Source organism: Culex quinquefasciatus, chromosome 1 (assembly GCF_015732765.1).
Source record: "Culex quinquefasciatus strain JHB chromosome 1, VPISU_Cqui_1.0_pri_paternal, whole genome shotgun sequence".
Classification (NCBI taxonomy): Eukaryota; Metazoa; Arthropoda; class Insecta; order Diptera; family Culicidae; genus Culex; species Culex quinquefasciatus.
The window spans coordinates 77730419-77756204 of NC_051861.1; the positions used below are offsets into that span (position 1 = coordinate 77730419).

Consider the following 25786-nt stretch of genomic DNA (forward strand, 5'->3'; position numbering starts at 1 on the left):
AGTGTTCAGTTTGACTGTCCAAAACGTTCTGATTTTATTGTGATCGAAAAGTCCCCAGAGCCTCACACACGAGGTACTGAGGTTTTGCTTGCGAAGCATTAATCGAGCTACTTGCTTTAATCGCGGCGAGGTAAACGAAGTTTAGCTTTGTTCGCAGTTTGGGTTACTGTTGCCGGCTGTGCTGACGATGTTGGTCGCGTCGATCAATTATGCGGAAAGCAATTTCCGTAACTCACGCTACTGGGTCGCCGTGACCGATTTTCATGGTCATATTCGGGTTCAGCGACCCCAAATTAGTTAAATTTGATCGGTCACAAGCCTGTTACATGTTGTTTAAAATACTTGAAGATTCTTTCTTCGCCATATTGGACGCCATCTTGGATTACACGCTCCTGGGTCTCCGTGACCGATTTTCATGGTCATATTCGGGTTCAGCGACCCCAAATTAGTTAAATTTGATCGGTCACAAGCCTGTTACATGTTGTTTAAAATACTTGAAGATTCTTTCTTCGCCATATTGGACGCCATCTTGGATTACACGCTCCTGGGTCATCGTGACCGATTTTCATGGTAATATTCGGGTTCAGTGACCCCAAATTAGTTAAATTTGATCGGTCACAAGCTTACCCCAAATTAGTTAAATTTGATCGGTCACAAGCCTGTTGTTTAAAATACTTGAAGATTCACTATTCGCCATATTGGACGCCATCTTGGATTACACGCTCCTGGGTCGCCGTAACCGATTTTCATGGTCATATTCGGGTTCAGCGACCCGAAATTAGTTAAATTTGATCGGTCACAAGCCTGTTACATGTTGTTTAAAAATACTTGAAGATTCATTATTTGCCATATTGGACGCCATCTTGGATAACACGCTACTGGGTCACCGTGACCGATTTTCATGGTCATATTCGGGTTCAGCGACCCGAAATTAGTTAAATTTGATCGGTCACAAGCCTGTTACATCTTGTTTAAAAAAACTTGAAGATTCTTTCTTCGCCATATTGGACGCCATCTTGGATTACACGCTACTGGGTCGCCGTGACCGATTTTCATGGACAAATTCGAGTTCAGCGACCCCAAATTAGTTAAATTTGATTGGTCACAAGCCTGTTACATGGTGTTCAAAAATACTTGAAGATTCACTATTCGCCATATTGGACGCCATCTTGGATTACACGCTCCTGGATCGCCGTGACCGATTTTCATGGTCATATTCGGGTTCAGCGACCCGAAATTAGTTAAAATCGACACGTCGACAACCTTCATACTGTGATATTGTTGACTTCTCTATATAGCCGCCATATTGGTCGCCATCTTGAATATCTCGCTTCCCTTAAGGAATCGGGCTTCGTGACCGCGATATTCGGACTCAGCAGGGTCGATTTAGCCTAGATCCATCAAAACCTGGCCTGTTACACGATTTGCCGTTAGACATGCTATTTTTGGGTTTTTAGCCTTGACTAAAAATAAGTATTAAGTAATAAGTAATTTTCGAAGAAAATTGATCATCACTTTAAAATATTCTGTATAAAATTCAATTTAACGAATTTCGCCACCAAAATGAATCAGAATGTGCCGGTTGTTGCTTTCTTGAATCCACTGAAAAAAACGATACTTAATCCACCTTTAGGTGGTTGGTGCCTTCCTCACATTCATAAAGTCAATACATTCAGTAAAAATAGCAACATTCCCCCATAACATGTTTAAAAAATCTACTTTATTACTCTTTTCTTTTGATAGGGTTCGCAGACCTTCAATATTTCTGGCTCATCGGCAAGGTCAGATAAAAAACCTATCCAACGATAGTTCGCATGATGGACCCGGACATCATTTTTATCAAAATATCTGAGATCCGGCCTCCAAAAAATTTATAAATTACACTTAAGTACTAATAACTTTTGATAGGGTTGTCAGATCCTTGATGTTCTAGGCTCATTTGAAAGGTCTTTTGATTATCTTACTAACGATAGGTCGCATGATGGACCCGGACAAAATTTTAACTGAAATATCTGAGATCCGGCCTCCAAAAAGTGTATAAATAACACTTCAGTGCTAATAACTTTTGATAGAGTAGTCAGATCCTTGATGTTTTAGGCTCATTTGAAAGGTCTTTCAATTATCTAACTAACGATGGGTCGCATGATAAACCCGGACATCATTTTTACTGAAATATCTGAGATCCGGCCTCCAAAAAGTGTATAAATAACACTTAAGTGCTAATAACTTTTGATTGGGTTGTCAGATCCTTGATGTTTTAGGCTCATTTGAAAGGTCTTTTGATTATCTAACTAACGATGAGTCGCATGATGGACCCGGACATAATTTTTACTGAAATATCAGAGATCCGGCCTCCAAAAAGTGTATAAATAACACTTAAGTGCTAATAACATTTGATTGGGTTGTCAGATCCTTGATGTTTTAGGCTCATTTGAAAGGTCTTTTGATTATCTAACTAACGATGGGTCGCATGATGGACCCGGACATATTTTTTACTGAAATATCTGAGATCCGGCCTCCAAAAAGTGTATAAATAACACTTAAGTGCTAATAACTTTTGATAGGGTTGTCAGATCCTTGATGTTTTAGGCTCATTTGAAAGGTTTTTTGATTATCTAACTAACGATGGGTCGCATGATGGACCCGGACATAATTTTTACTGAAATATATGAGATCCGGCCTCCAAAAAGTGTATAAATAACACTTAAGTGCTAATAACTTTTGATAGGGTTGTCAGATCCTTGATGTTTTAGGCTCATTTGAAAGGTCTTTCAATTATCTAACTAACGATGGGTCGCATGATGAACCCGGACATCATTTTTACTGAAATATCTGAGATCCGGTCTCCAAAAAGTGTATAAATAACACTTAAGTGCTAATAACTTTTGATTGGGTTGTCAGATCCTTGATGTTTTAGGCTCATTTGAAAGGTCTTTTGATTATCTAACTAACGATGAGTCGCATGATGGACCCGGACATAATTTTTACTGAAATATCTGAGATCCGGCCTCCAAAAAGTGTATAAATAACACTTAAGTGCTAATAACTTTTGATAGGGTTGTCAGGTCCTTGATGTTTTAGGCTCATTTGAAAGGTCTTTTGATTATCTAACTAACGATGGGTCGCATGATGCACCCGGACAAAATTTTAACTGAAATATCTGAGATTCGGCCTCCAAAAAGTGTATAAATAACACTTAAGTGCTAATAACTTTTGATAGGGTTGTCAGATCTTCAATGTTTTAGGCTCATTGGAAAGGTCTTTTTAATACCTTTCTGAAAATGTATAACATGATAAAGTTTCTTGCAAAAACCACCCTTTTACAATCTTCCGGACATACGCCAAAATCGTTTTTTTAGTATAACTTTTGAAGTACTTAACTAAACTTGCTGATTTTAAATAGAGACTTATGGGACCCCAAGACGGATCGAATGAGACCAATACGGTCAAAATCCGTTCATCCAGTCCGGAGATAATCGAGTGACAATTTTTTTATCCACCCACCTACACACATCCACACAGACATTTGCTCAGAACATGATTCTGAGTCGATAGGTATACGTGAAGGTGGGTCTACGAGGTCGAATTAAGAAGTTCATTTTTCGGGTGATTTTATAGCCTTTCCTCAGTAAGGTGAGGAAGGCAAAAATTTGGTCTTTTTTATGGTTTCAAAATTTATATAATTTTGTGGTACAATCATTGACGTCCTATTTGGCGATCATTAATTAATGACGATTTGCATAACTTTGCAAGGAATGGGACAATCGTTACCAAACGGAATCAGCATGTGTATGGCACTATTCAAGGAATTTTGTAAAAATATTGATAGCGACGCAAAATTTATATCTTTGAACGAAAAATCATGGCAATGATGGAAGTCTTCACGTTAAAGAAGACATCGTGACTGCTGCTGATACTAATTGATTTTTTCCTTTTAAAAAAAGGGAAAACACTTTTTACTATGGAATTCAATTTTTGTCAGCATGCTGCAGTTATCATAAGTCATAAAAGTTTTCCCTTCTTTAAATAAGGAAAAATTCAACTTTGAAGGGAAAATTAAACTTTTGTCAAAAGTAATGACCTGGGTGCGGAATAGTGGTTCGCAAAACGGCCTCAATTTGGAACTGTCAAAGTGGAACCAATTTACTGTTCGACAAAAGTAGAGAGTATTGTTATCGTTCATTAAAAATTGTTTGTTTTTTTTTTTGAGGAATGAAAAAATGTGTGGCTTTTGAGGACCTGGAAGTCAAGAAATCATAAGAAAGTTACAGGCGAGATCGTCATTTTTTATAATTATGAATGGAAGTTGTGAATGGAGTCGGTGCGGTTTTATCCATCCAAAAGTTGTCTTTATTGCTTGATTCCGTTTGAAAATCTGGTTTACTGAAAATCTTCTCTGTTTGTTGGATCAGTTTCGCTAGAATTAGCGATGTTTTTTCGCTGGACCAGAAAGAGCTGCAGGATTCAAAAATCAACCAGGGAATTTATTGCAACATCGCAGAACGACACTCTCGCCGCAGTTCTTCGTCACCCGTAAAAAAGAGAAACCTCTTCTAACCGATCGATATTTGAAAATACACACTATTTTCCAGCAAAATATGTAAAATATTAGAAAAAATGAAACACAAGCTACTGATTATAAAACAGCTCATTTTCCAGTAAGAAAAAAGTCATGGTTGTGCTTGAACAGCCTCCTACTTTGTGGATGTAAACAAAGTGGGACCATTCGAAAATCACGTTACGCATTCTCTCTATTCATCACCCAGGTAATGACAGTCAAGAGTATTTTCCCTTCTTTAGAGCAGTAATGGGGACCATCCATAAACCACGTGGACACTTTAGGGGGCAATAACTTTAAAATTTCAGCGATGACCTACACATGTTTGGGTAGGTATCCAAATTTTCGTAATTGAAAGACGCAACTTTTGGCGGTAATGAAAATCAATTATTCAAATTTGATTGAGGTCACAGAACTCAAATTTGACAAAAAACAAAATAAAAATACGAAAAAAGTTTGTTTTTTTTTAATACACACATTTGACTATTTGTTTTTTTTTTCTTTGATTTTTTTTTTGTTGTTTTCATTTGGATTTTTTCTTTCAGTCCTATTATAGAAAAACACCTTCAAATTTCATGCAATAATTGTAAGTGTATATGAAAACGTGTTCGGTAATAAACTCTGTAATACATAGCAAATGCTGCTGATGCTGTCTCCCTTAAATCCCTGGAATAACACGGCGCAAAATTGTATGGCAATGATTCTCCACACCAACCTACCTAGTCGATCAAGTACGGACTGTCCAAGGCACCCAGACCAGCGGCCACGCCACCCTCGTTGGCACTGGACAGCTTTGTCCGCAACATGTGGCCCACCTGCTTGTTGTACACGACGTTGTCCTTGGTTCTACAATGCACACAGTTTTAATTGATGAGTTCATAAAAAATCCAGATTTCGCTCACCCAATGATGGCTCCAAAGATGCCCAGCTCAGACACGAGGTTCACAATCTCCGGGGGCATCTTACCGCCCGGTCGAACCATGTAACCCTTCGACAGTGGCGGGAAGATTCGCTCCATCAGAATCCACGCGGACCGCTCGTCGTCGTTCATTTTCTCCAGCGCTCCGGGAATGTCCTCGCCGTACACGTTATTGCCGCCGCCTTCACGCTGGGGCTTCAGCACGTACCGTTCCGGATTTTCCAGCGCCCGCCGAACCGCTTCGTCTCCTTCCTCGTTCTTGTCCAGCGGGTACAGTCCGGTGAAGATCTCCTTGATGGTATCGATCTTGTGATCGTCCGCGATGAAGCGCTTCAGGATGCCGGGCTTGGCCAGGGCTTGCTGGACTTTCTTGGTACCGGCCAGGTGGTACTGAATCGACGGACACTTGATGGCCTTGGACCGTTCCATCAACAGTCGGGCGGACCACTCGTTCGGCCCGTAGTAGTGACCAGGTTCGTACCCAGCACGGAAATAAATCACCGTCACCTCCTGCCCATCGATCAGCAGTTCTCCGTCTGGACCAAGCTTACCTCCGTTGAAGATCTGCGTCAGCGTACGCCGGATGACCTGCACGAAGGGGTACGTCTCGCGGATGTAGAACTCGTGAAAGCGCTGATCGCAGATATTGTAGGTTACGTCCTCGATCACGAATAGGATCACCGCTTTTGGGTGGTCCTGAATCTTCCAGGCCTCGACCATGGCGTCGCAAAGACCGGACAAGGCACGATTCTCCGGAAGCTGCTCAGAAAAGTGTATTGAGTTAATACATTCAATGGAAATATCCTGGGGATTCATACTAACATTTACCAGCTTATTCATCTGGCCTAGTTCCTTCAAAATGTAGCTTCAAAGAGAGTGGATTGTTCAAGTATAAAACGAGAGCAAAATTATAGTTATTAAATTTGAGGCAGTAGTATGGAAGAGTTCAAACTTTCCGACGAAGAGATAGAACAAAAGATCAACATGCTAATTTTTAAATAAAACGAAGATATTTACTTGGGATCTACGCAATCGAGCAGGTTCCTGAAAAATCAGCGTATTTAAATTTCTAATGCATAAGTTATCTGGCATGACACGCAAACCTATTTGGCATCATTCATTTTTTTTACTTTTAGATACTAATAATTTTGCAGCAGGGAGGCTAAAATTTCAGAAGTCCATGTCGGAATTAGAGCCGTCGAATTTTTCGACCCCTATCTTCAATTGAAAAAAATCCAAATTCCTTTAGAGCAATTTTGGGATCATATTTGAGCTCAATAATCCCAAACAAAACAAATTTTTCCGAGAACTTCGGATTAATGTGTGTGGACTGTGTTTACAAAATCAAAATTATGTATTGGCACTTTTTTTCAGTACATTTTTCTGTTATTGGCCACTGATGTTAACAACAACAGATCCGACAATCTCAAAAACTACATTCATGTATTATTGTACAGGAATGTTATTGCCGGCTGCTCGGGATAGCAATCATCTCAATTTTCCGCTCACATTTCAAATACATAGTGCCTAGAGAGTCTGGATCTTATTAGAGAACGGACATCTCAAACCAAAAGTACCAATCGAAGCACGAGAACTGTCAAACGGAGGTACCAAACGAGCATAAGACAAAGGATTTTGCTCGATTGGTACCTCCGTTTGACAGTTCTCGTGCTTCAATTAGTACTTTTTGTTTGAGATGTCTGTTCTGTAATAAGATCCAGGCTCTCTAATAGTGCCATGAACAAAGCCTTGGCGTGAGACGTAACGCTCCCCCATCTCCTCGTGATCTTTATTCTGACATGGCGGGCGCCGTTGGTGACTAGAGTTACGGTCCTCTTCAGCAAGTAAGAGGCAACCATAGGCGATTGCTGAAGCTACAAAATTCGTTTATATCTACTAAAGTTAAATTGTGTTGATAAAGCTGCTTTACAATGTATGAACAAACGATTGATGCAAAATAGATTAAGGTTTTTTTTAATGTGTACAACAGGTGCATGCCAAATAAAAAATATAAAGAAATACTAAACTGCTGATTTCTCGTGGAACCGCTCGCTGGCTTTGTGCTACAAACAATAACAGTTTCCACACCATAGTAATCCGGAGTAGTAGCAGTAGTAGCAAGGCTCTGAAAGGTTAAGAAATCTCAAAGGATCTAGCATTCAGTTTAATTCCTATTTGCCAATCAATAAATGTTTATGAAATTGAGGTCTCTTCTTGGGAAAATGTAGCATTGTGCATTTTTCACCAACGTGCGCATACAGGAATAAGCTTTTAAGGAAAACATTTGTGCTCTGGTTTAAAAACGTGTAAATTAGAACGACATTGGATAGTTTGTTAGTCAACGCTAAGGGGCTACAATTTCAGTTATTTGAAGATACATGTTAACCAAACGTTACATTAATATCACAAACAATAACCCAAAAACTGCCTACGGCCACAGAAGAACTCGGATAGATTAACACAAAAGTGGTATTCCAATAGGTAGCTTAGCAATCGCTAACAAACCAAATAAAAAAAATCATAAACAAAGAACTAAACAAAAAATAAAATAAAAACCCAAGTAACTATTTGAAGGAGGTAGGAAAGCGGATATACCTATGCATCGGTGTCATAAAGGTCGAGATGCCGCCAAAACTGGAGGCGATCGTGTTGATTTCCACCTGCTTAATGGCGTTCGATTCGAGAAAGTTTGCCAGATAGTCAGACCGGAGTAAAGCTAGCGAGCACGGCTGGAACGAAGGGGGGAAGGACGATCGATCGATGTTTGATGGCTGAGTGTGTGCGTGTGTGTGTTAATAGTAGTTGTTTCTCAGGGTGTGATTACGATCAAATCAGTTGCGCCAAAAATGATATTTGAATCATTTTCCACAACTATTCTTTTTATAATCCGATCTGACGCCCTAAAGATTTAATATTGCAGATTGCAAATTGATTTGCCAAGATGGTTGACTAACAACTAATTGTGTAAGACTAGAAAACCATGCAGTACCACGTAATGTTATTATTAGTGCTTAACTAATTGATGTAACCAATGAGATCAATGTCCAAATCAAATCAACGCGAACGATTACAATGATCTATCATCGCTACTAAGAACTGTTAAATTTTGAAAAAAAAAGTTTTATATTTGAATTGGATGAAACTTTTTCCGAAAAAAGTACTGATTTAAAATGTTTTAGGTGTAATATAAATAATACTCAAATTATGCGACAAAAAGCATGGCTGTGTGCGCATATATCAAATCATGCAATAATAGACAAATAGTAGAAAACTGATTGAACATAACAAAAATATGGAAATATTTATATTAATATTACAACATAAATAAATATTTAGTTAATGAAACAATATACCAATAAATTGCTCTTGATATTATAAAATATTATAATTTTGTGCGGAATATTAGGTAACTCAAATCACCTGTAGCAATTTATTGGGACAGCTCACGATTGATATGTATTGATCTCTAGAATAAAGATTAACATGTCACATAATTTTAGAAGCTTCGATTCGAATGACTATTCAATACGATAATTTATTTTAAAAAAGTATGGAAATATCTGGTCCACAACAACACGTGTAGGATCTTTTAACCAATGGTAGAGCCGAAAAACATTTTTCACAACTTATCACTATTTTAAGCACTATTTCATAACTTATTGTTCAGAACCATGAAATCTGATGACTTTGGAACAATTCTGACTATTGTTTTCAAAAAATAATTGCTCTTTTTCAGTAATGGACCCTTTTCCCTATGGTAGACCCGGGTCCAAAAAGCAAAGCAATCCACTTTAACGACCCCGGGTTTAAGGGCTATGTTGCAAGTTTCTGCTCCAGTTTCTGCGGGTCCACTATAGGCAAATTGATATGTTTAACATCCAATTTAACTAATATCTGATGTTTTGACGCATGGTGTCAGTCTATGGATAGATATATTGATTCAAAGGCGGCTTTTGATAACTTTTTTTTATAAGTTTTGGCTTAAGGGGTTACATACATGTAGAAAATCACAAAATTTCATATTACAGAAAATTTATTGAATCCACTAAATAGATCAGGGGTGACCAAAGTTTGGCCCGCGGGCCAAACGTGGCCCGCGAGGTGATTTTTTGTGGCCCGCGGACCCATTTTGAATGATCGTGTAAAATGGCCCGTCGACCACTTGTAAAGTGGGTTTATACTTTTTCAAAATTAAGGTTTATTTTAAACTTTTTTGTACTAATCTTTTTTTATAGTTTTGTAATTAAAAAACTAATGGATTATCAATATATTGATTCCTATTTTAGTTAGAACACAAATATTTTGTTCAAAAATTTAAATAAATTTTACGATTCCACACGTTTTAATGTGAATAACTTGTAAATATCATCAAAACTCTCATCAAACATTTTTGGAAATATTGATAAAACGTTCAAACGTTGATTTTGGTAGAAATATGTAATAATTGCAAAAATATAAGTATTCTATATAAATTTGAAAGTCATAGTGACTCTTTTATCAACTGACCTTCAAACTTACTAAGCACTTAGAAACCTTCCTTCAGGATTCGAACTCAAATCTGATTGACTACCATCTGATTTAGGCAGACAAAATGTTGAAATCGGAGGATTAATTCTGTTGCAAAAAATATTACAAAGCTTTTGTCGACAATCCTTCCCCTCCCGCATTATTGAAAAAAATTGCTCGAAAAACCTGGAGCAAAAATATTTTTTATAAAACTTCAAAAAAATCAATGGAAATTTAAGTGCAATCGTTTGAAATCAATTAAAAATGCAATCCTCTGCGGTTAGAATCATTTGAGCATGTTTGAGTATAATAAACATAATGAATTTTGAATCAATAAATGTTTTTCCGCTAAAATGTATTTTTTGGGGAAACTTTTTTTAAAAAAAAAGATTGCAGTTTAACTAAGAAATTCTGGCAAAATTCTACCTGAAACAATAAAATCAACAAAACCGATAGAAACTGCCATTTTGTGTTTCCTATTATTTTCAATTAACGGAAATGTAATAAATTAATAAAAATTTAAAAAAACAAGTTATAGACTTTTTTTCAATTCTATTAAATAAAAAAACTTAATTTTATTTTTTTAATAACTAATTTTGTGAATTCGGCCCGCAAGCTCATTTGAGCTTCAAATTTGGCCCAGTCTCCAAAAACTTTGAGCACCCCTGAAATAGATGATTTTCAATCATTCCTAAAAGTTTCATGAAGATATTTCATGATTAAACAGAGTTAGAGACGATTTTAAGCTCAACATTTTGCCGTGCGCAAAGCGGACTGTCAAACTTTCTGAGCGTTTTTCTCGAAACACCGAGTTGATTTACGGGTGCCACGATATCTCGAGATGGGATGGACCAAATTGGCTGAAATTCAGGGTGAAGGCTCTCAAGATATATTCCGTGTGCATGACGAAGCCCGATTTTAATGTTTTGCTTTTTAAAAAAATACAAAAATCAAAAATTGACGATTTTTTATATAAAAAACACAAACATATTTTTATCTTTTTTTTAAATAATCTTTTTGAAAATCGGCCTTCGTCATGCACACAGGACTGGTTTAACAAGTCTTTACCAAAATTTTGAGCCGATTTGGTCAAGGCAGTTTTGAGATATCGTGGCACCCGTTTTTTGAAACTGCTAACTTCAAATAGCTATATCTCGGAAATTAAACAGCCAAATGTTTTCAAATTTGTTTTGATAATAGATGAAAATGCATATATTAATGCTCTGAAAACAGATTATAAGTAAAACTAAGTGTGTGCTGACACCAACCTCTGACTGTTTTGTCGATTTACATGTATGTAACCCCTTAAACAACGTAAAATGATATTGATTTTTAAATACATTTTTTTTCACAGAAAAAGTCATTTTGATACAAATTGTTCCACAGTTAGTTAAATAGTTTGCCAAAACAAAACAATGGATTTCCATCCAAAAAAGTTAAATTTGTGTTTTATAATACGAAAATATCATATAAAACCTCAATTACGATGTTTCAGTGTAGTATAAAAACAATAGTTTTGTTTTATTGTCAATTCAGGAATTTTGGAACTTTAAAGAACGAACAGTTATATTTATATTTATGTTTGAAGAAATATATAACCCAAATGCACAGTTTTCTTCATTTTTATTTATTAGTTAAATTCACAGGGGTCCAATATTGGAAAAGATAGTTTTTTTAGTTCCCCTTATTTTGCTCAAAATTTGGAAGTTTCTGTTTGTACTTATGTAAAGTTCATCAAATTAACATTATCTCGATTTACTGAAGTGAAATAAAGTACCGTAAGCTGGGGCGAATCGGGACTACAGTCTGAATAGGGACAGCAGTTTTTAGAGCACTTAAAGCTTTTAAATTTGGAAATGGATGTACACATTTTGTTGGTCTGAGTCTGTTCTAACCGAAACCAACCAGAAAAATCAAAATATTGTGCTCCATTATGGTTAAAACTGCTGTCCCAATTCGCCCCATGTGTCCCGATTGACCCCAGTTTACGGTATCAAAAAATGATTGGATAGTTAATTTTATCATAAAAGAGTAATGATGTTTTGTTTGTGAAAGCCATAGCTGATTTCAGAAGTCAAGCACAAAACGCTTATTTTTGCAAAAAAGTACAAGTAAATGCCAACATTGTTTTGGGTAATGCTAATTAAAAGTTTTCTATTAAAATACCCACTTGAAAGTGTGTGTTTTTTTGCATTTTTAATCAAAAAACCTTCACGCGGTCCACTATAGGAAAGACGTCCAATAATATACCCTACCACCGACACCGACGTAACACTCCTTGAAAAAAATAATTTGAATTCTGACCCTGAATGATTTACCGCATTTACTGAAACTTTGACTAGCCCCTCGTTTTGAATGAAAATAAATCTTTCGCGCAACACTGCTTCGCTCGGGTGACATTTTGACATGTTGATTTGTTTTGATGCTGTGTTGAAGCTGATGCAGATTTTTTATTGATTCCGTTCGCAATGGGAAGAACCTATTTCTTTCCCGGTTGCAGAAGTCGTGACGGAAACTTCATCTCGTTTCACGCGTATCCTGTGGACGAGCCGACGTGAGTAGAAATTATTGCTTCAAAATCGATAGAATGCGATGAAAAATTTCTATTTTTTAGGTTAGGTATCTGGAAAGCTTTTTGCGGAAGAGAAAATGCTACCCACAGGAACTTGCTATGTAGCGTGCATTTCGACACTGCCTGTTTTCGTGATCCTTCCCAACCATCGAAAGGGTAAGACTTTTTCCAACTTTTTTTAGCTTCATAATTCTGACTCAAACAAATAACTAAGATTTGAAATTAATGATTCACACTTTCTTTACAGAGAGATTGACACCGCGATGTTGGACTGATCGGACGAAACATTTTGAAGATCTGCAGAAATTTGATCAAGTGAATTCCTATATTGCTCAATAAAATACTCAGCAAAAAACAATGAATTGCAATCAATAATCGAAATATATTCAAATACTAATCACTAGAAATATACCTATTTGGGAACATGAAAATATTACTTTCTCAAAATCTTCTACTTTATCCCGCAAATGCGATTGACAGTTGAAAACGTAATTTGCGTTATATTTTTATTAGATTTAAAATTAAACCATTTATTTAAGCTGATTGGACAATTGTTTTTAAACGTTCAATAAATGAATTGAAGAACAAAAATTACACACAGATGCTACAGGACTATGCACGTGAAACAATTGAATTCTTGATCAGAACCTTCATCTCCTAATCTGCTTACACTCAGACAACGGTTTTTGATGAGCTCGGAGTCATTGATCGTGTCCAATCAGAATATCTTTAGAAGAAAAATCATTCACCTTTCTTAAAAATCACTTTGATTTAACCTGTTTATATGTTGGGCTGGAAGGAATCAAGCGCTGATATTAATATCACAAATGTTTTTATTCTCGCACAAAAAAATCGAGTTTTCTTGCTTAAATAGTCAAAATAACCAGACAGTCCAAAAACATAAAGTATTTGTAAAAATAAAACTCATAGCGACCAAAACACACCAAACAAATAAAATTTCACTGACATTTCTCGACTTCAAAATCAGCTGTTCGAACAGTGGTGCCAGTTTGAAAGAAACTTAAACAATATGTCAAATATGACAGCACACCTCACCGGACTTACCCGGGGGGTACTTCAATGATAGACAACATTTTATCAGCGAGTGTTAAGTCGGTGTCGGTGACCCTACTTTGAATTAAAAAACAAATGTTTAGACAGGGCCGAATGGTTTTTATGGTGAATTAGGGTGGTTCGTCACTCTTGCATACAATTAAAATTGCATGCAATATGTAGGAGAACCGAACAACACTAATTCTTCGTACACATTTTGTAGGAAAACCATTCGGCCCTGTCTAAATATTTTTGAAAAATTCAAAGCACACGTGTTTCTTGAGACTCCAAAGTTCATGCTTCCCCGCGAGGTGAGCCTGCGTAGATGTTTTTTTAATCGGTGTTTAATTGAAAAGTGATTATTTTTCATAGTACAAAACCCATAAATAAAAAAGTAAGCTTGTGAAAAACTTATTCTGGTCAAATAAAACATGAGATAAAAGAAATTCGTGTAGCAATGTAGTAATCAACGTTAAATAAAAAAATAAAAATGTATTAACGGTGTGTGTTAGCTACTTTGGTGAAAGTATCCAATCGTAATGTAAACTGAACCGACAACGAGGACTACAAAACATGCACATTTATTGTTTGAACAAAATTTGGAAAACAAACTATACACAGTACTTTTGGGGTGGAAAAAGCTAACATGCTGTTAAATTGGTGAATTATACGCCAAAAAATACGTAACTGCGCCAGATATAGAGCACGAGAGTGAGCGAGATAGAGAGAGAGAGAGAGTCAATTTCACAAACATTTATATCCTTTTGAGTTTGAGATCAGATCATCTGGCTTGAAAAAATATCCGTTACGAAAGGTAAACCAATCCGTTAATAGAATAAATATTATCGCTGCTTGGTTGACCTGAAAGGTTGAACTGACTTTGAACACGCTATGAGTGACATGCAATTTTTGAGGATATCGATCAAGTTTTGAGCAAATGATGAGTTAAGAGGATGTATTAACGAAGATGTTTTTTTTTAATGAGAAAACCTTAAATGTGGTAAACTTTTTTCCAAGTGAGTGTAATGAGGGAAGGGAAGACACCAGGGGCGGTAGAAATAAATGTTACAATAATGAGATAAGAAAAAAAGAACGATAATAAAAGGCCATAGCGCTAAAAACCTTTGGACCACCCTGCTCGCGGGACCCAGATGGCCGAAGCCGGAAGCAATGCAATTGATTTCCACCTGCTTCCAGCAGCAGTACGGCTTGGCACGACTGCACTGCACTTGACACGAGTTCTCGCATTTGGTCTCCAGCATCAAATCGGATCGTAAAAGGCCCAGCGAAATCGGCTGAATCGAAGGGGGGGATGGAGATGTTGGTGGTTGTGGTCGAATTTTGAGTGATCAATTTTGGTTTGATTAGAATTGCAATTATCGCGAGTAGTTTAAGAGTGTGATTTACGAGTGATTGATGGAGGATTTCTTGGCAAACGAGTTTTGTGTGATGATTTTCATCTCGTACTTGTCGTGTTAAAATATGAGTGGTGCAAGTAGGGGTGATAAATCAAAACCTCAAATACCTGGGAGATTCCTTCCTTGAGTACGGTTTCGTAAATTTCAAACAGACTTCCGGTGAAGGCGTCCACCTTGATTGTATACTTAAGCGTATCCCGCAGGAACTCCTCATCATGGGCGACCGAATGCATCAGCTCGTTTAGCGTGGTTTGCAGCGCCACAGCCTTTTCAAACTCCTTGCGTGGGAAAGAGCTGGGCGTCAGAATGAACGGAGCAAACTGAAAGAAAGCACGTGATTCATGAGTTCATTTGTTGGTTGTTTGCTATCATACGGTTATCTATGTGGAATATAGCAGAGGACGCTATCAAGCGAGTCACCGTGACAGTGCTGAATCGTGTACAGTGGGTTGATGATGTTATCACACGTTATCAGTTACACAGAAAAAAAATGGTAATATTCATCAGGAAATGGTGACAGATTTTGTGATGATTTTGATGAATTTTCATCAGGTCATATTTTTACACATAATTACATATTTGTTTAAAAGCAACGATATTAAAGTATTACAACAACTGCTAATAATGTTTCAGAGATGGCGAAAAAGATTCCACTTGGTGCAGGTGGGATTTGAACCCACAACTGATCAACGGTACTGATCCGCGTTACCAATTATGCTACTGCGACCGGTGACAAATTTGTTGTCTATTGGTGTACAGCACAATCGAATGTCGCGTATTGGATTTCAAAGCTTTCCCATACCAATTGTTTCTCTTTCTATCCTTCTCTTCCACACTACCGTCGTTGCTATTGTATCTCAAATTCTCGCTGAGAAGAGTCTATTTATAGAACTAACTTTGTATTCTACCCCTTCGACAGGGGTAATAACATATTTTTTAGGTAAAAAAAGAGATAATATTCAACCTACCAAATTTTCAACCTTTCAAAATTAAACTTTTTTTGCTGTGTATGCACACTGGTGATAAAATGAGGAAATTACCGGATTATTTATTTTTTTCATGCTATCTTTGAAGTAGTTAGAATACTGAAGTCAACAACATTCACTGAAATGGTTACTCCGGCATTATTGTATACATATATCTGCATTTTTTCAATTTTTCGTGAAAGTATACATGATTCTCGTAAAACTACAAATAAACTCTAATCTGATGAAAATGCATATTACATGCAAAGTATATAATATATCAACATCTTTTGCTAGATCTTTTACAAATATGTTTAATGTTTATGCCTTTATAAAAAACAGTGTAGCTATCAAATTAAATATCATTGAAACAATAAATTTGGCAAACAAACATTAAATTTCCATTTCTCATTATTCAATATTTCTGAAGTATTTTAAAAAAACGTCCTGTGAACTTTTTTCTTTCATATGTTTATAGGACCTTTTCAAAAAAAAAATTTTAGATTTGTTCAAAGTATATGTTATTAAAAAAAAGTGTGATTTTTTTCAACATATCTGATGTCCAAACACTATATCAGATATCAGATATCAATTTTCTTGGATGGCCCACCACTGTTTCCACCTTCCATGCATCAGCGGTTAAACCTTTATTAAACAGCAAGTTCTGCTTTTCTTCAGTTCTGCAATCTAAGATCGTCAGCTGTTCAAGCGTCATGCTCATGAAACAAAGTGAAGATTCAGTGAATTCAGTTAAAAGGTGATGTTGATACCACGTCTTTAAAATCTTCGTTCAATAAAATCTGAAGGGCAGATTAAGTTATGGTATCCAATTTTGGTATTTACGTGTCGTTGAAAAAATGTTCAAAAATTCAATTGAAGTTTTTAAATTTATTCCGAAAGATATTGCCTCAGCCCACTGCACAACCAATGTTTACTATACGCAGCCGGCACTTTGCGGTGCTACGTGCTTACATAACCACACGCAATCACAACATCTCTGGCCTTGGCTAAACGTCAAAACTTCGACTATGTTCTCGCGTGCACCACAATTCAAAGCAACTAAAGCCCACAAACCTGCAGCGCGTCCGGGTTAAAATCCGCCTTGGACCGCATGGCCGCCCCGTGCATGATGGCCCAGTCCTTGGCCTTCTCGACGACCTCCAGCAGGCGGGCCTCGTCCAGGGGCAGTGGAATGCACGACTCCAGTATCGGAACTTCCGTCGACGGGGATGTCATTTTTCTTAATGTTTCTTCTTGTAATGAGCTCAGCACGTCTATTTCGGATCTACGCAGCGGACTAACTGGGACCAGCTGTATTACTAAACTATGGGTGCGATATGACCCAACGCGATGGACAGAATACTGAGGATTGATAAGAACAACAAACCTGAAAACACGACCTCTCTTGTTCACCGCCCGGAATGAACTGACTGAAGGCGAAGAGATAAGTGAGTTATTTACTCTGTTGAGTTTTTGATTGAGAGACCAACGCAATGTTGAACCATAGACTAATTAAAGACTAAACACTCCGAACAATTTTTTTCAAAGAGTATGACTCATAAGTTGTGAACCGCGAGTACCACGTTGAACCACACATCAGCTCGCCCCTCGTATGACAGAACGACCTGGCAGCGCTGGTTTTTTTCGATTTCGTTTTGTGCTGATTTACGCGCGCATCTTGTTTGTTTTTGTTTTGCTTAGCGATCAAGGCAGGCTGCAAATGAGTCAATCAGTTGTGCAGGGTTTTTTGTTTGGCGCAACGAGCGAAATTGACTAGTGTTTGGTTTTTAAGGTAATGTTTAGCTTTTAAAATAAATGCTTATTTTATCAGTTTATCATTGGTGTTCTCTTTTCCAGATGATTGCTGTTTGTCATCATTCCTCGTAAGCGAAATCTGTTCAATACGAACACCTCGATCGTCCGCGACCTTGCCGCCGGATGATTTGATCATCTCGAATCTAGACAACTCGATGGTAACGATTGCCTGCGACACTCTACCAAAGGCCGGATTTTTGGAACCGAAGTGCGCGTTTGGCATTTCCATGCTGTACATTGTCCGTCCCAACACGTTCATCGGTGGGGGTGTCGACTTCGGCGGGTCAACATTTCCGGTCAACATTCCGGTCATCGGAGGCCACTCCGGCCAGACCATTATCCCAGTGAGCTTCCCCAGGACGAGATTGCCACCCTGGCGGTACGCATTCAGGAGGTCCTCGTCCGCTCGTCACTTACTTCTACACGCTGCTGCTGCTGGGCAAGAACGTTCTCGAGAAGAACCTTGGTCTGCCCAAGGTGAACGCCTACGGACAGGAGCTGCTGAAGAAGGACATATCGGAGCTGAAGAAAAACATCCGGAAGGGCGAGAAATTTGTCAAGAACTATATGTGAACAAAAAAAAGTGAATTTCGATCATGTTGAAAAAGTTGTAACCGTTGTAACCAACCATTGAAAATAAACTTTCAAGTGCATGATAAAAATTATCGTCGTTTTTGTTTTCTTTGTATTTACCAAAGTAAAAGAAGGAATTTTTCCCCATGACCCATGAGGATTCTTGAACTTAGCGACTTCGGTGGGTCTCAGTTCCGGGACGAAGTGGGCCTTTTTGGGGGCTCCCTCTAAGTGGAACAAACTGTGCTGACCTCCGCGTACAGTTCGCCTATATAGGTGACGGAGAAGGAGGTGCACTGGGCGGTCGTACGGATTGTCTGGTTCGGGGACAAATTTTTGTTTGACGACGTTATCGCTGGGGTTCGGAATGCCAAGTTGACGGTTCAGGGCAAAGAACTTGGCTGATTTGAGGTTTTTGAAGTAGGTGCACATTCTTGCCTTTCAGTGTGACAATTCCGGGTTGGAGGAGGACGGTTTTCTTCAGCTGAAGCCGGACGGCGGTATTAACCGGAGGTGGCCCGCGCCGGTTTTGCTTGGCGACGGTGATCACATGGATCGTTTTTGGGAAGAAGACGATTAACATCCCACAATGATCTCGATCGAGAGCCGCTTCTTGTCTAGAACCGACCACTCTCGGGATTTCGCTCGGGATCCCCTCCTCATCCGGAACATGGCCCATCGTCCTCATCCGGATCCTGGTTCCGTCTAAATCAAAACAAAACATAAACAATAACATTGCGCGAAATGTCATGTCAAAGTCAGAGCTGCCAGTTGTTGACATTTCGATCTGTCATGTTTGACAGTGAACCGGCCGTGCCGAGGGGTCATAAAATGGTTGAGTCATGGTTCAGAGCCCACTGAGTAGTCTTTTATTAGTCTATGGTTGAACTCTTTATTTGTGGTAACTTAAGGTGTTTTTGGAGCTACTCGTTAAACACAGAAATTATTATACTTATTGACGAAGCAAACTTCACTATAACATTTTATGAACTCGATTTTTCGTATGCAGTTAAAACACGGACGAACGGACATGACACGGGGTTTCAAAAAGTGAAGCAGGTTTTCTTTAACTTCTTCTTGGCGAAAACCAGCGCAAGCGAGATCGCTTATGTCAAAATCTTCGCGCCACGTGGTTTAAAACGTAAACAAAGCTAGCTGATGAAGCAAACTCATGAGCATTTTTTGAAATGGTCGTATGAATTTATATTAAAAATACCATTTCTATAATTTTTTCGGCAATTTTAGAGTACAAGATAAATTACATAGAATAATAAAGACAAACTTAATGCCAAAAAACTGTTTCTAGCACCATACTAATGCTAAATGTTTTAATTAATTATTGCATAAGACATTTTGAGAAATCATCATTAATCGCGCGATGTTACTTCGACAACTTGAATGTAGATGGCGCAAGTGATAGTTTGCTTCAGAAATTTGAAGAAAATTTGTTCCTGGTGTCATGTCCGTTCGTCCGTGGTTAAAACATGTGATGAGTTAACGAGAAAATGTAACAATATCTGCGTGAATGAATGCGAACGTTCATTCAATTTGGTGGTCAACTTCACCAACACATGTTTGAAGCATTTTAGGTTCGGTAGGGTAATTAGAAGATGTTGAACGCTTTATGTTTTTTTAAATTCAATTCTTATTGATATTTTTTTAGGTCAATATAACTCAACAAAAAAGATATCGTCAAATGATCAAACTCCGGCGCAACATTCAAAAGGGTGGTACGACATTGCTGTTGAGCAATTCTCTGAGATTTCGGTCATTCGTTTTTTTCTGTATTTTTTAATCCGGCTGAATTTTTTTTGGTGCCTTCGGTATGCCCAAAGAAACCATTTTGCATCATTAGTATGTCCATATAATTTTCCATACAAATTTGGCAGCTGTCCATACAGAAATGATGTATGAAAATTCAAAAATCTGTATCTTTTGAAGGATTTTTTTGATCGATTTGGTGTCTTCGGCAAAGTTGTAGGTATGGATATGGACTACACTGACAAAAAATGATACACCGTAAAAAAAAGTTGGTGATTTTTTATTTCATTTTTTGTCACTAAAACTTGATTTGCAAAAAAACACTATTTTTATTTATTTATTTTTTTTATATGTTTTAGAGGACATCAAATGCCAACTTTTCAGAAATTTCCAGAATGTGCAAAACATCTTTGACCGAGTTATGATTTTTTGAATCAATGCAACTTTTTTCAATAAATCGAAATATTGGTCGCAAACATTTTTCAATTTCATTTTTCGATGTAAAATTGAAATTGTAGTACTCTTGTGAAATTTTGATAAAGTGCACCGTATGACTCATAAACTACTAAAATTGAAATAACAAGCCTAGGTTTCAACATTTGGATGAAAAAAGTGTTTTAAAATGCATTTTACTGGCGTACAGTTGCTTTCCAATCATTAGCTTTAAAAATATCGAGGTATTGACGGATTTTCTTTTTCGCAAAAAAAAACTTTTCGTGGGACTGTACATTGGTATTTCATGAAAATTTAAAATGTTTTCAAAGGAGTTCAGACATGCTAAATATGATTATAAACGCGGTAAAATGCATTTGAACTGGTTTTTAGTTGATTAAACTTTAATTTTCATTAAAATTTTAAAGTTTTTCGAAAAAAAAAATTTGCCCCCTGATTATTCAGGCGACGTAAACTTTGAAAAATATTTGCAACGGCCTTACTTTATTTATTGCATTTATTATATGCACTACAGACTCACATTTACACTTACAAACATCCAATTCATTTAATACATTACCCATGAACCCATGGCCCGATGAAATTCACCTAACCCCTATTTCGAACCTCCCAAAAATATTTCGTTCACTTTTAAAAGTCGCATGGGTTCCCTGCACTTTTGCCACTAGTGAACAACAAAAACATTCCCTCCCAAATCCCCACGGGACTGTATGGGCGTAGCCTTGGAGCACAGAGTGGAAATTTACGTTCTTAGATATTCTTGGTTGTACCGGGCAGCAATCAAATTGTCTAAGAATAATTAATTGACCATTGAGGCACCCCCTACAGCGTTGTGCAGACCCGTAATGCTATGCTATGCTATTTCAACACCGCTATATTGGCCGCCATCTTGAATTTAATAGTTTTAAATCCCTTTAACGTAGTTTAGGGGCAATACTTAAGCTCGACAATAACAAATTAGGTAACGAAAAAAAAATCGCGATTCGATTATCCGAAGTTTTTCCGAGGCCTTCAGAAAATCGAGTCTGGACTGTATTCAAATTTGATCAAAATGGGATCACTGAACTCGAATTTGATGTTTAAAACAATAAAAAGAAGATCAAAATGGTTTGTGATTCGATTATCCAAAGTCTTATAGTGAGACCCATACAAACCTTCGGATAATCGAAACTTCGAATAATCGAGGCTTCGGATAATCCAGTCTGGACTGTACAGCAATTCCCCACGAAATCAGCATGATTCGAAAAGCTTTTTTTTTTGTTTGGCCCTAAGGGTGATCTGTGCCGTGTTAGGGTGGTCCGAAAAATGTCCATTTTCGTAAAAACCACATTTTTCAAAAAATCATAACTCCGCACCATTTCAACCGGTTTTAGCTCTATTAGACGCAAATGGAAAGTAATGGATCGGGATTTAAGAGACAATTAGTTCGGAATTTTAAAAATCTAGCCTGACATTTGAAAAGGCCTCATTAAAACTTAAAATGTTGTTTTGAAGGTAACTTGGGATCAAAGAGCCTGGGTCTGAAAATATTTTCATCGGATTCAACGGAAAATTTTACATAACATATCATAAATAAGGTGGATCAAAATTTTTCAGCAGCCAATCACGAAGTTCTAGCAGAGTTTTAAAAGAGGTGGATATTTTTACAGTCTTCCAGTAGAAAATCTGGTAGAACCAGCTCGTCTTGATAAAATGGAATTGAATGTTGTATTTTTCGTGAAAGTCTAATGATGAATGAAAAGTTTTTTAGCTTTTGTTATTATTTATATACAGCAATTCTCCACGACAACAGCATGGAAACAACAATTAATTAGACCCATATTTTTTGTTTGGCCATAACCCACCGGCAGTCGCATACGTGTACTTTGTACACACTTTGTAAGAGCACTTGTAAGAAAGGCGAAAACACGTGACTTCCCGAAGGTTTAGGTTACCTACGCCGTGTTAGGACGGTCCGAAAATTTACCATTTTGGTAGATTTTAGCTAAAACCACTTTTTTCAAAAATCGTGACTCCCAGGACAATTTTACATAAGAATCAATGCATATCTCAAACTGAAACAAACCATTGCCGAGAAACAGCCATTTAAAAATAAAAACTCTGATTTCCTATGTACTTCCAATAATTTCCTATAAAATGCAACCAAAAGGAAGTCCTTTGGTGTAACAGTTGGAAAGTTAGGCCGTTGCAAATATTTTTTAAGTTTATATCCTTCTACTCTGACCAAAGTCGAGGGGGGGGAGGCATAAACTTTGAAAAATATTTGCAACGGCCTTACAAGTAGAAAAGCCTAACAAGTTTTTTAGAAATTCTAGAAACTCATTTTGACCGGGAACCGTGGTGTAGGGGTAAGCGTGGTTGCCTCTCACCCAGTCAGCTTGGGTTTGATCCCAGACGGTCCCGGTGGCATTTTTCGTGAAGAGTTTTGTCTGATCACGCCTTCCGTCGGACGGGGAAGTAAATGTTGGCCCGGTCTAACCTAAAGGGTTAGGTCGTTACCTCGGTGGAGTCGCTGGTAGGCAGTTGGACTAACGGTCGTCAGTTGGAATGGAAGCTTAGGTGTAAAAATTGCCTTAACAATCAAGCCTTCGTACACCTAGTTTCGAGTAGGATTCTCGCAATTGGGAACGCCAAGGCAATGCTGTAGAGCGAATAATTTGATTTTTTTGAGAAACTCATTTTAGCTGTTCTTAGTGTAAAATTGTTCAAAGTATCCGATAATACTGGTCATTTCCCGATTAGAACTCATATTCATTGAAAAAAATGACATTTGAGAATATTTAAATAACCCTTTAATTTAATTTTCAGTTTTTCCCTACAAAATCAAGGGGCAAATATAATTATTGCCCTGAAACTAAAATTTGCATTGAAGAAGCTTGTACAATTGATTGTAAACTATTTAAAATGAATTGTAAAACGTTTCTTTTTTATGTTTATACAAATAGGGCAATTTCTATAAATTCATTGATATTTTGCAAATTTTCGGATTTCCGGTGAAATTTTGTAAGAGGGGCTTGAAAATTGTTTTTTTTTAACTTCTTATTTATTAAGTTTTGATGTTTTACAACGGTTAATTTCGGATCGTAATAAGCAAACATATTTGATACATTCAAAATATATGTATTTTATTCCGGTTTATTGTAACTTTACAATAGTAGCTATAGTGACGTAGAAAATGTATTGTATAGAATATATGTTTCTTCCAATAGTTTATGACTTTGATTATTCCTCCACATATTTACCAAACTCCTCAAATTATTTTGTTTTTTTGTTGCACTGCACTGCGTCGTCTCTTATTGTTGTAGTAATACAAAGTTCTTTCCCCACACTGCATGCTGACTGCAGTCGAAACACCTTCAATAACCTTGCTCTTCTTTACTGTTTGTAATTTTCTTGTATATTATTTTGTATAGTGTACGGTCGTAGCTCTAAGCTAGCATTAAGAAAACATGAACTTAGTGTGAGACGCACCTTTTCCGCTGAATGAACTCCAATCAATTGCAGCAAAATGGCTTTTTTGTTACTTTTTCATACATTCCAAGTTTCTTCACCCAACATTTTTTTTTGAAAAATTTAATTTTGCTTCCAATAGTTTAGAAAATATGTATTTTTTGCGTTTTTTACCTTTTCCACATGCATATTTTTTGTTTCCTTAATGGAGCACAAACGGGTAAGCTATTTAGGAAGAACTACAATTTATGCGCTGTAACCATGCCTGGTTCAGCGTATTCATAAAGTTAACATAAAATTAAATGGAACTAAAGTGTTGCTGCATGCTTTTTTTTCGTAGGAATGCGATACGTTGCGTTCAAACTCTTGCACACTCTGAACTACTCATCACCTGGAATATCGTTTCTGGCTAGCCTTTCTGTTGCTCAAAATTACTCACAATTTTTAATAGTTATTGAAAAATCAACACGATAAAAATTGTTAATATTACGTTGCTTGTTTTAAGTGTGTGTACGTTTGTTTTGTTTTGCTAAATGTATGTTTTTTTCCTGTATTTGAAAATGCTCCAAAGTTACTCTCGTTGGAAAACACCTGCCCCTTCTTCTTTGCTGCACAAACTTGTTCCAAAAGTTTAACTATTTCGTCGGTCAACACACACCACCTTCTGAAAGACTTTCGATATCATTCCAATATTGTTTTGTATTAAATTGCGCTAACGTAAGATTGGATTTGTTTTTTTTTTTGCAATATCTAACTCAACTTTGCCACTGTGTCGGTATTCTGTTTAGAAAGCTGTAACGATAGGTTGTTTGTAACGTAACATAATTTGTTAGAAATAAAAAAAAGGATCTACTCTCTATGGTCACATGCAAATATCACTCCGCGTATTCCACTGCCTCAAAAAAATACTAGCAGTTTCGCTCAAATCACATTCACTTAATGGCACACCTGTCTCATTCGCTTGCTCATTCCAACCTTTTTTATTCTCTGTTGCTTGTCTAATTTATTGTTTAATCTGAACAACTCTTCTACTAAGTAATCATGTTTTAGCAGTATGTTGTGATGTATTTTATGGTTCTTCTGAAGTTTGTAAGGGAGGGAGGATGCTTCTTAAGCTTTTTCATTCACTATTACACCATTCAATCGGTCTGATCTCGGATCTCTATCACATTTAACACTTTTCCACTGTTTGTTTGTTTGTTTTGCAAGGTTCGTTCTTCTTCTTTTGTTTTGCAAATTATTTCTATTTTTAATAGTAGTTGTGATACATTAGAAAAAATATAAGTTTATAGTACAGTTTAGTATTCGGATTGCAATATAATCTAATCCTATGACTTGCGATGTAGTTTACTGCTTTTTTGTTAAAAGTATTGTTGTATAGCGTGAGACGGTGTGTTTCTTGTTCGCGGGAAAAAGGGAAGAAATGAATAATTTGAAGTTTAGTAAGTGTCGCTTATCACTCTATAATCTTTTTTTAATATTAACGATAGCAGTAAAATGGTGGGAATATGTCTCTTGTTATATATGCCACGCACACATGTGTAATTTAAATGGCATTCAACCTGGCACCCTGAATCTTTCATACTCGTGCGGCCGCTCGCACTAACTATCTAGTCGTTCTGATGCAGAATTGGAACCATGGGTGTGGAGGTATTTAACAATGAATATTATGTTGGCCGTTAGTTTTTGGAGGTAGATTCACCCACAGTTGCATAATTCGAAAGAGAAACTAGAACTCCTAAA

At 37.1% G+C, this 25786-nt stretch overlaps 1 protein-coding gene across 3 annotated transcripts; it reads right to left on the minus strand.

Moving 5' to 3' along the window:
• Positions 1–5129: 5129 nt before the first annotated feature.
• LOC6042500 (glutathione synthetase) lies at positions 5130–17470 on the minus strand. 3 transcript variants are annotated; one of them, XM_001851641.2, is made up of 6 exons: positions 17066–17454; positions 15134–15346; positions 14731–14903; positions 6300–6342; positions 5461–6236; positions 5130–5404 (listed from the first exon to the last, which is right to left on the minus strand). In XM_001851641.2, the coding sequence occupies exons 1-6, from the start codon at positions 17225–17227 to the stop codon at positions 5278–5280; spliced, it is 1494 nt and encodes a 497-aa protein (XP_001851692.2). In that variant the 5' UTR covers positions 17228–17454; the 3' UTR covers positions 5130–5277. The 3 variants fall into 3 exon arrangements, with proteins under 3 accessions (XP_001851692.2, XP_038108076.1, XP_038108082.1); XM_038252148.1 differs by lacking the exon at positions 14731–14903 and adding an exon at positions 8073–8206 and having other exon boundaries at positions 17066–17452; XM_038252154.1 differs by lacking the exons at positions 5130–5404; positions 5461–6236; positions 6300–6342 and adding an exon at positions 13044–14295 and having other exon boundaries at positions 17066–17470.
• Positions 17471–25786: the final 8316 nt, after the last annotated feature.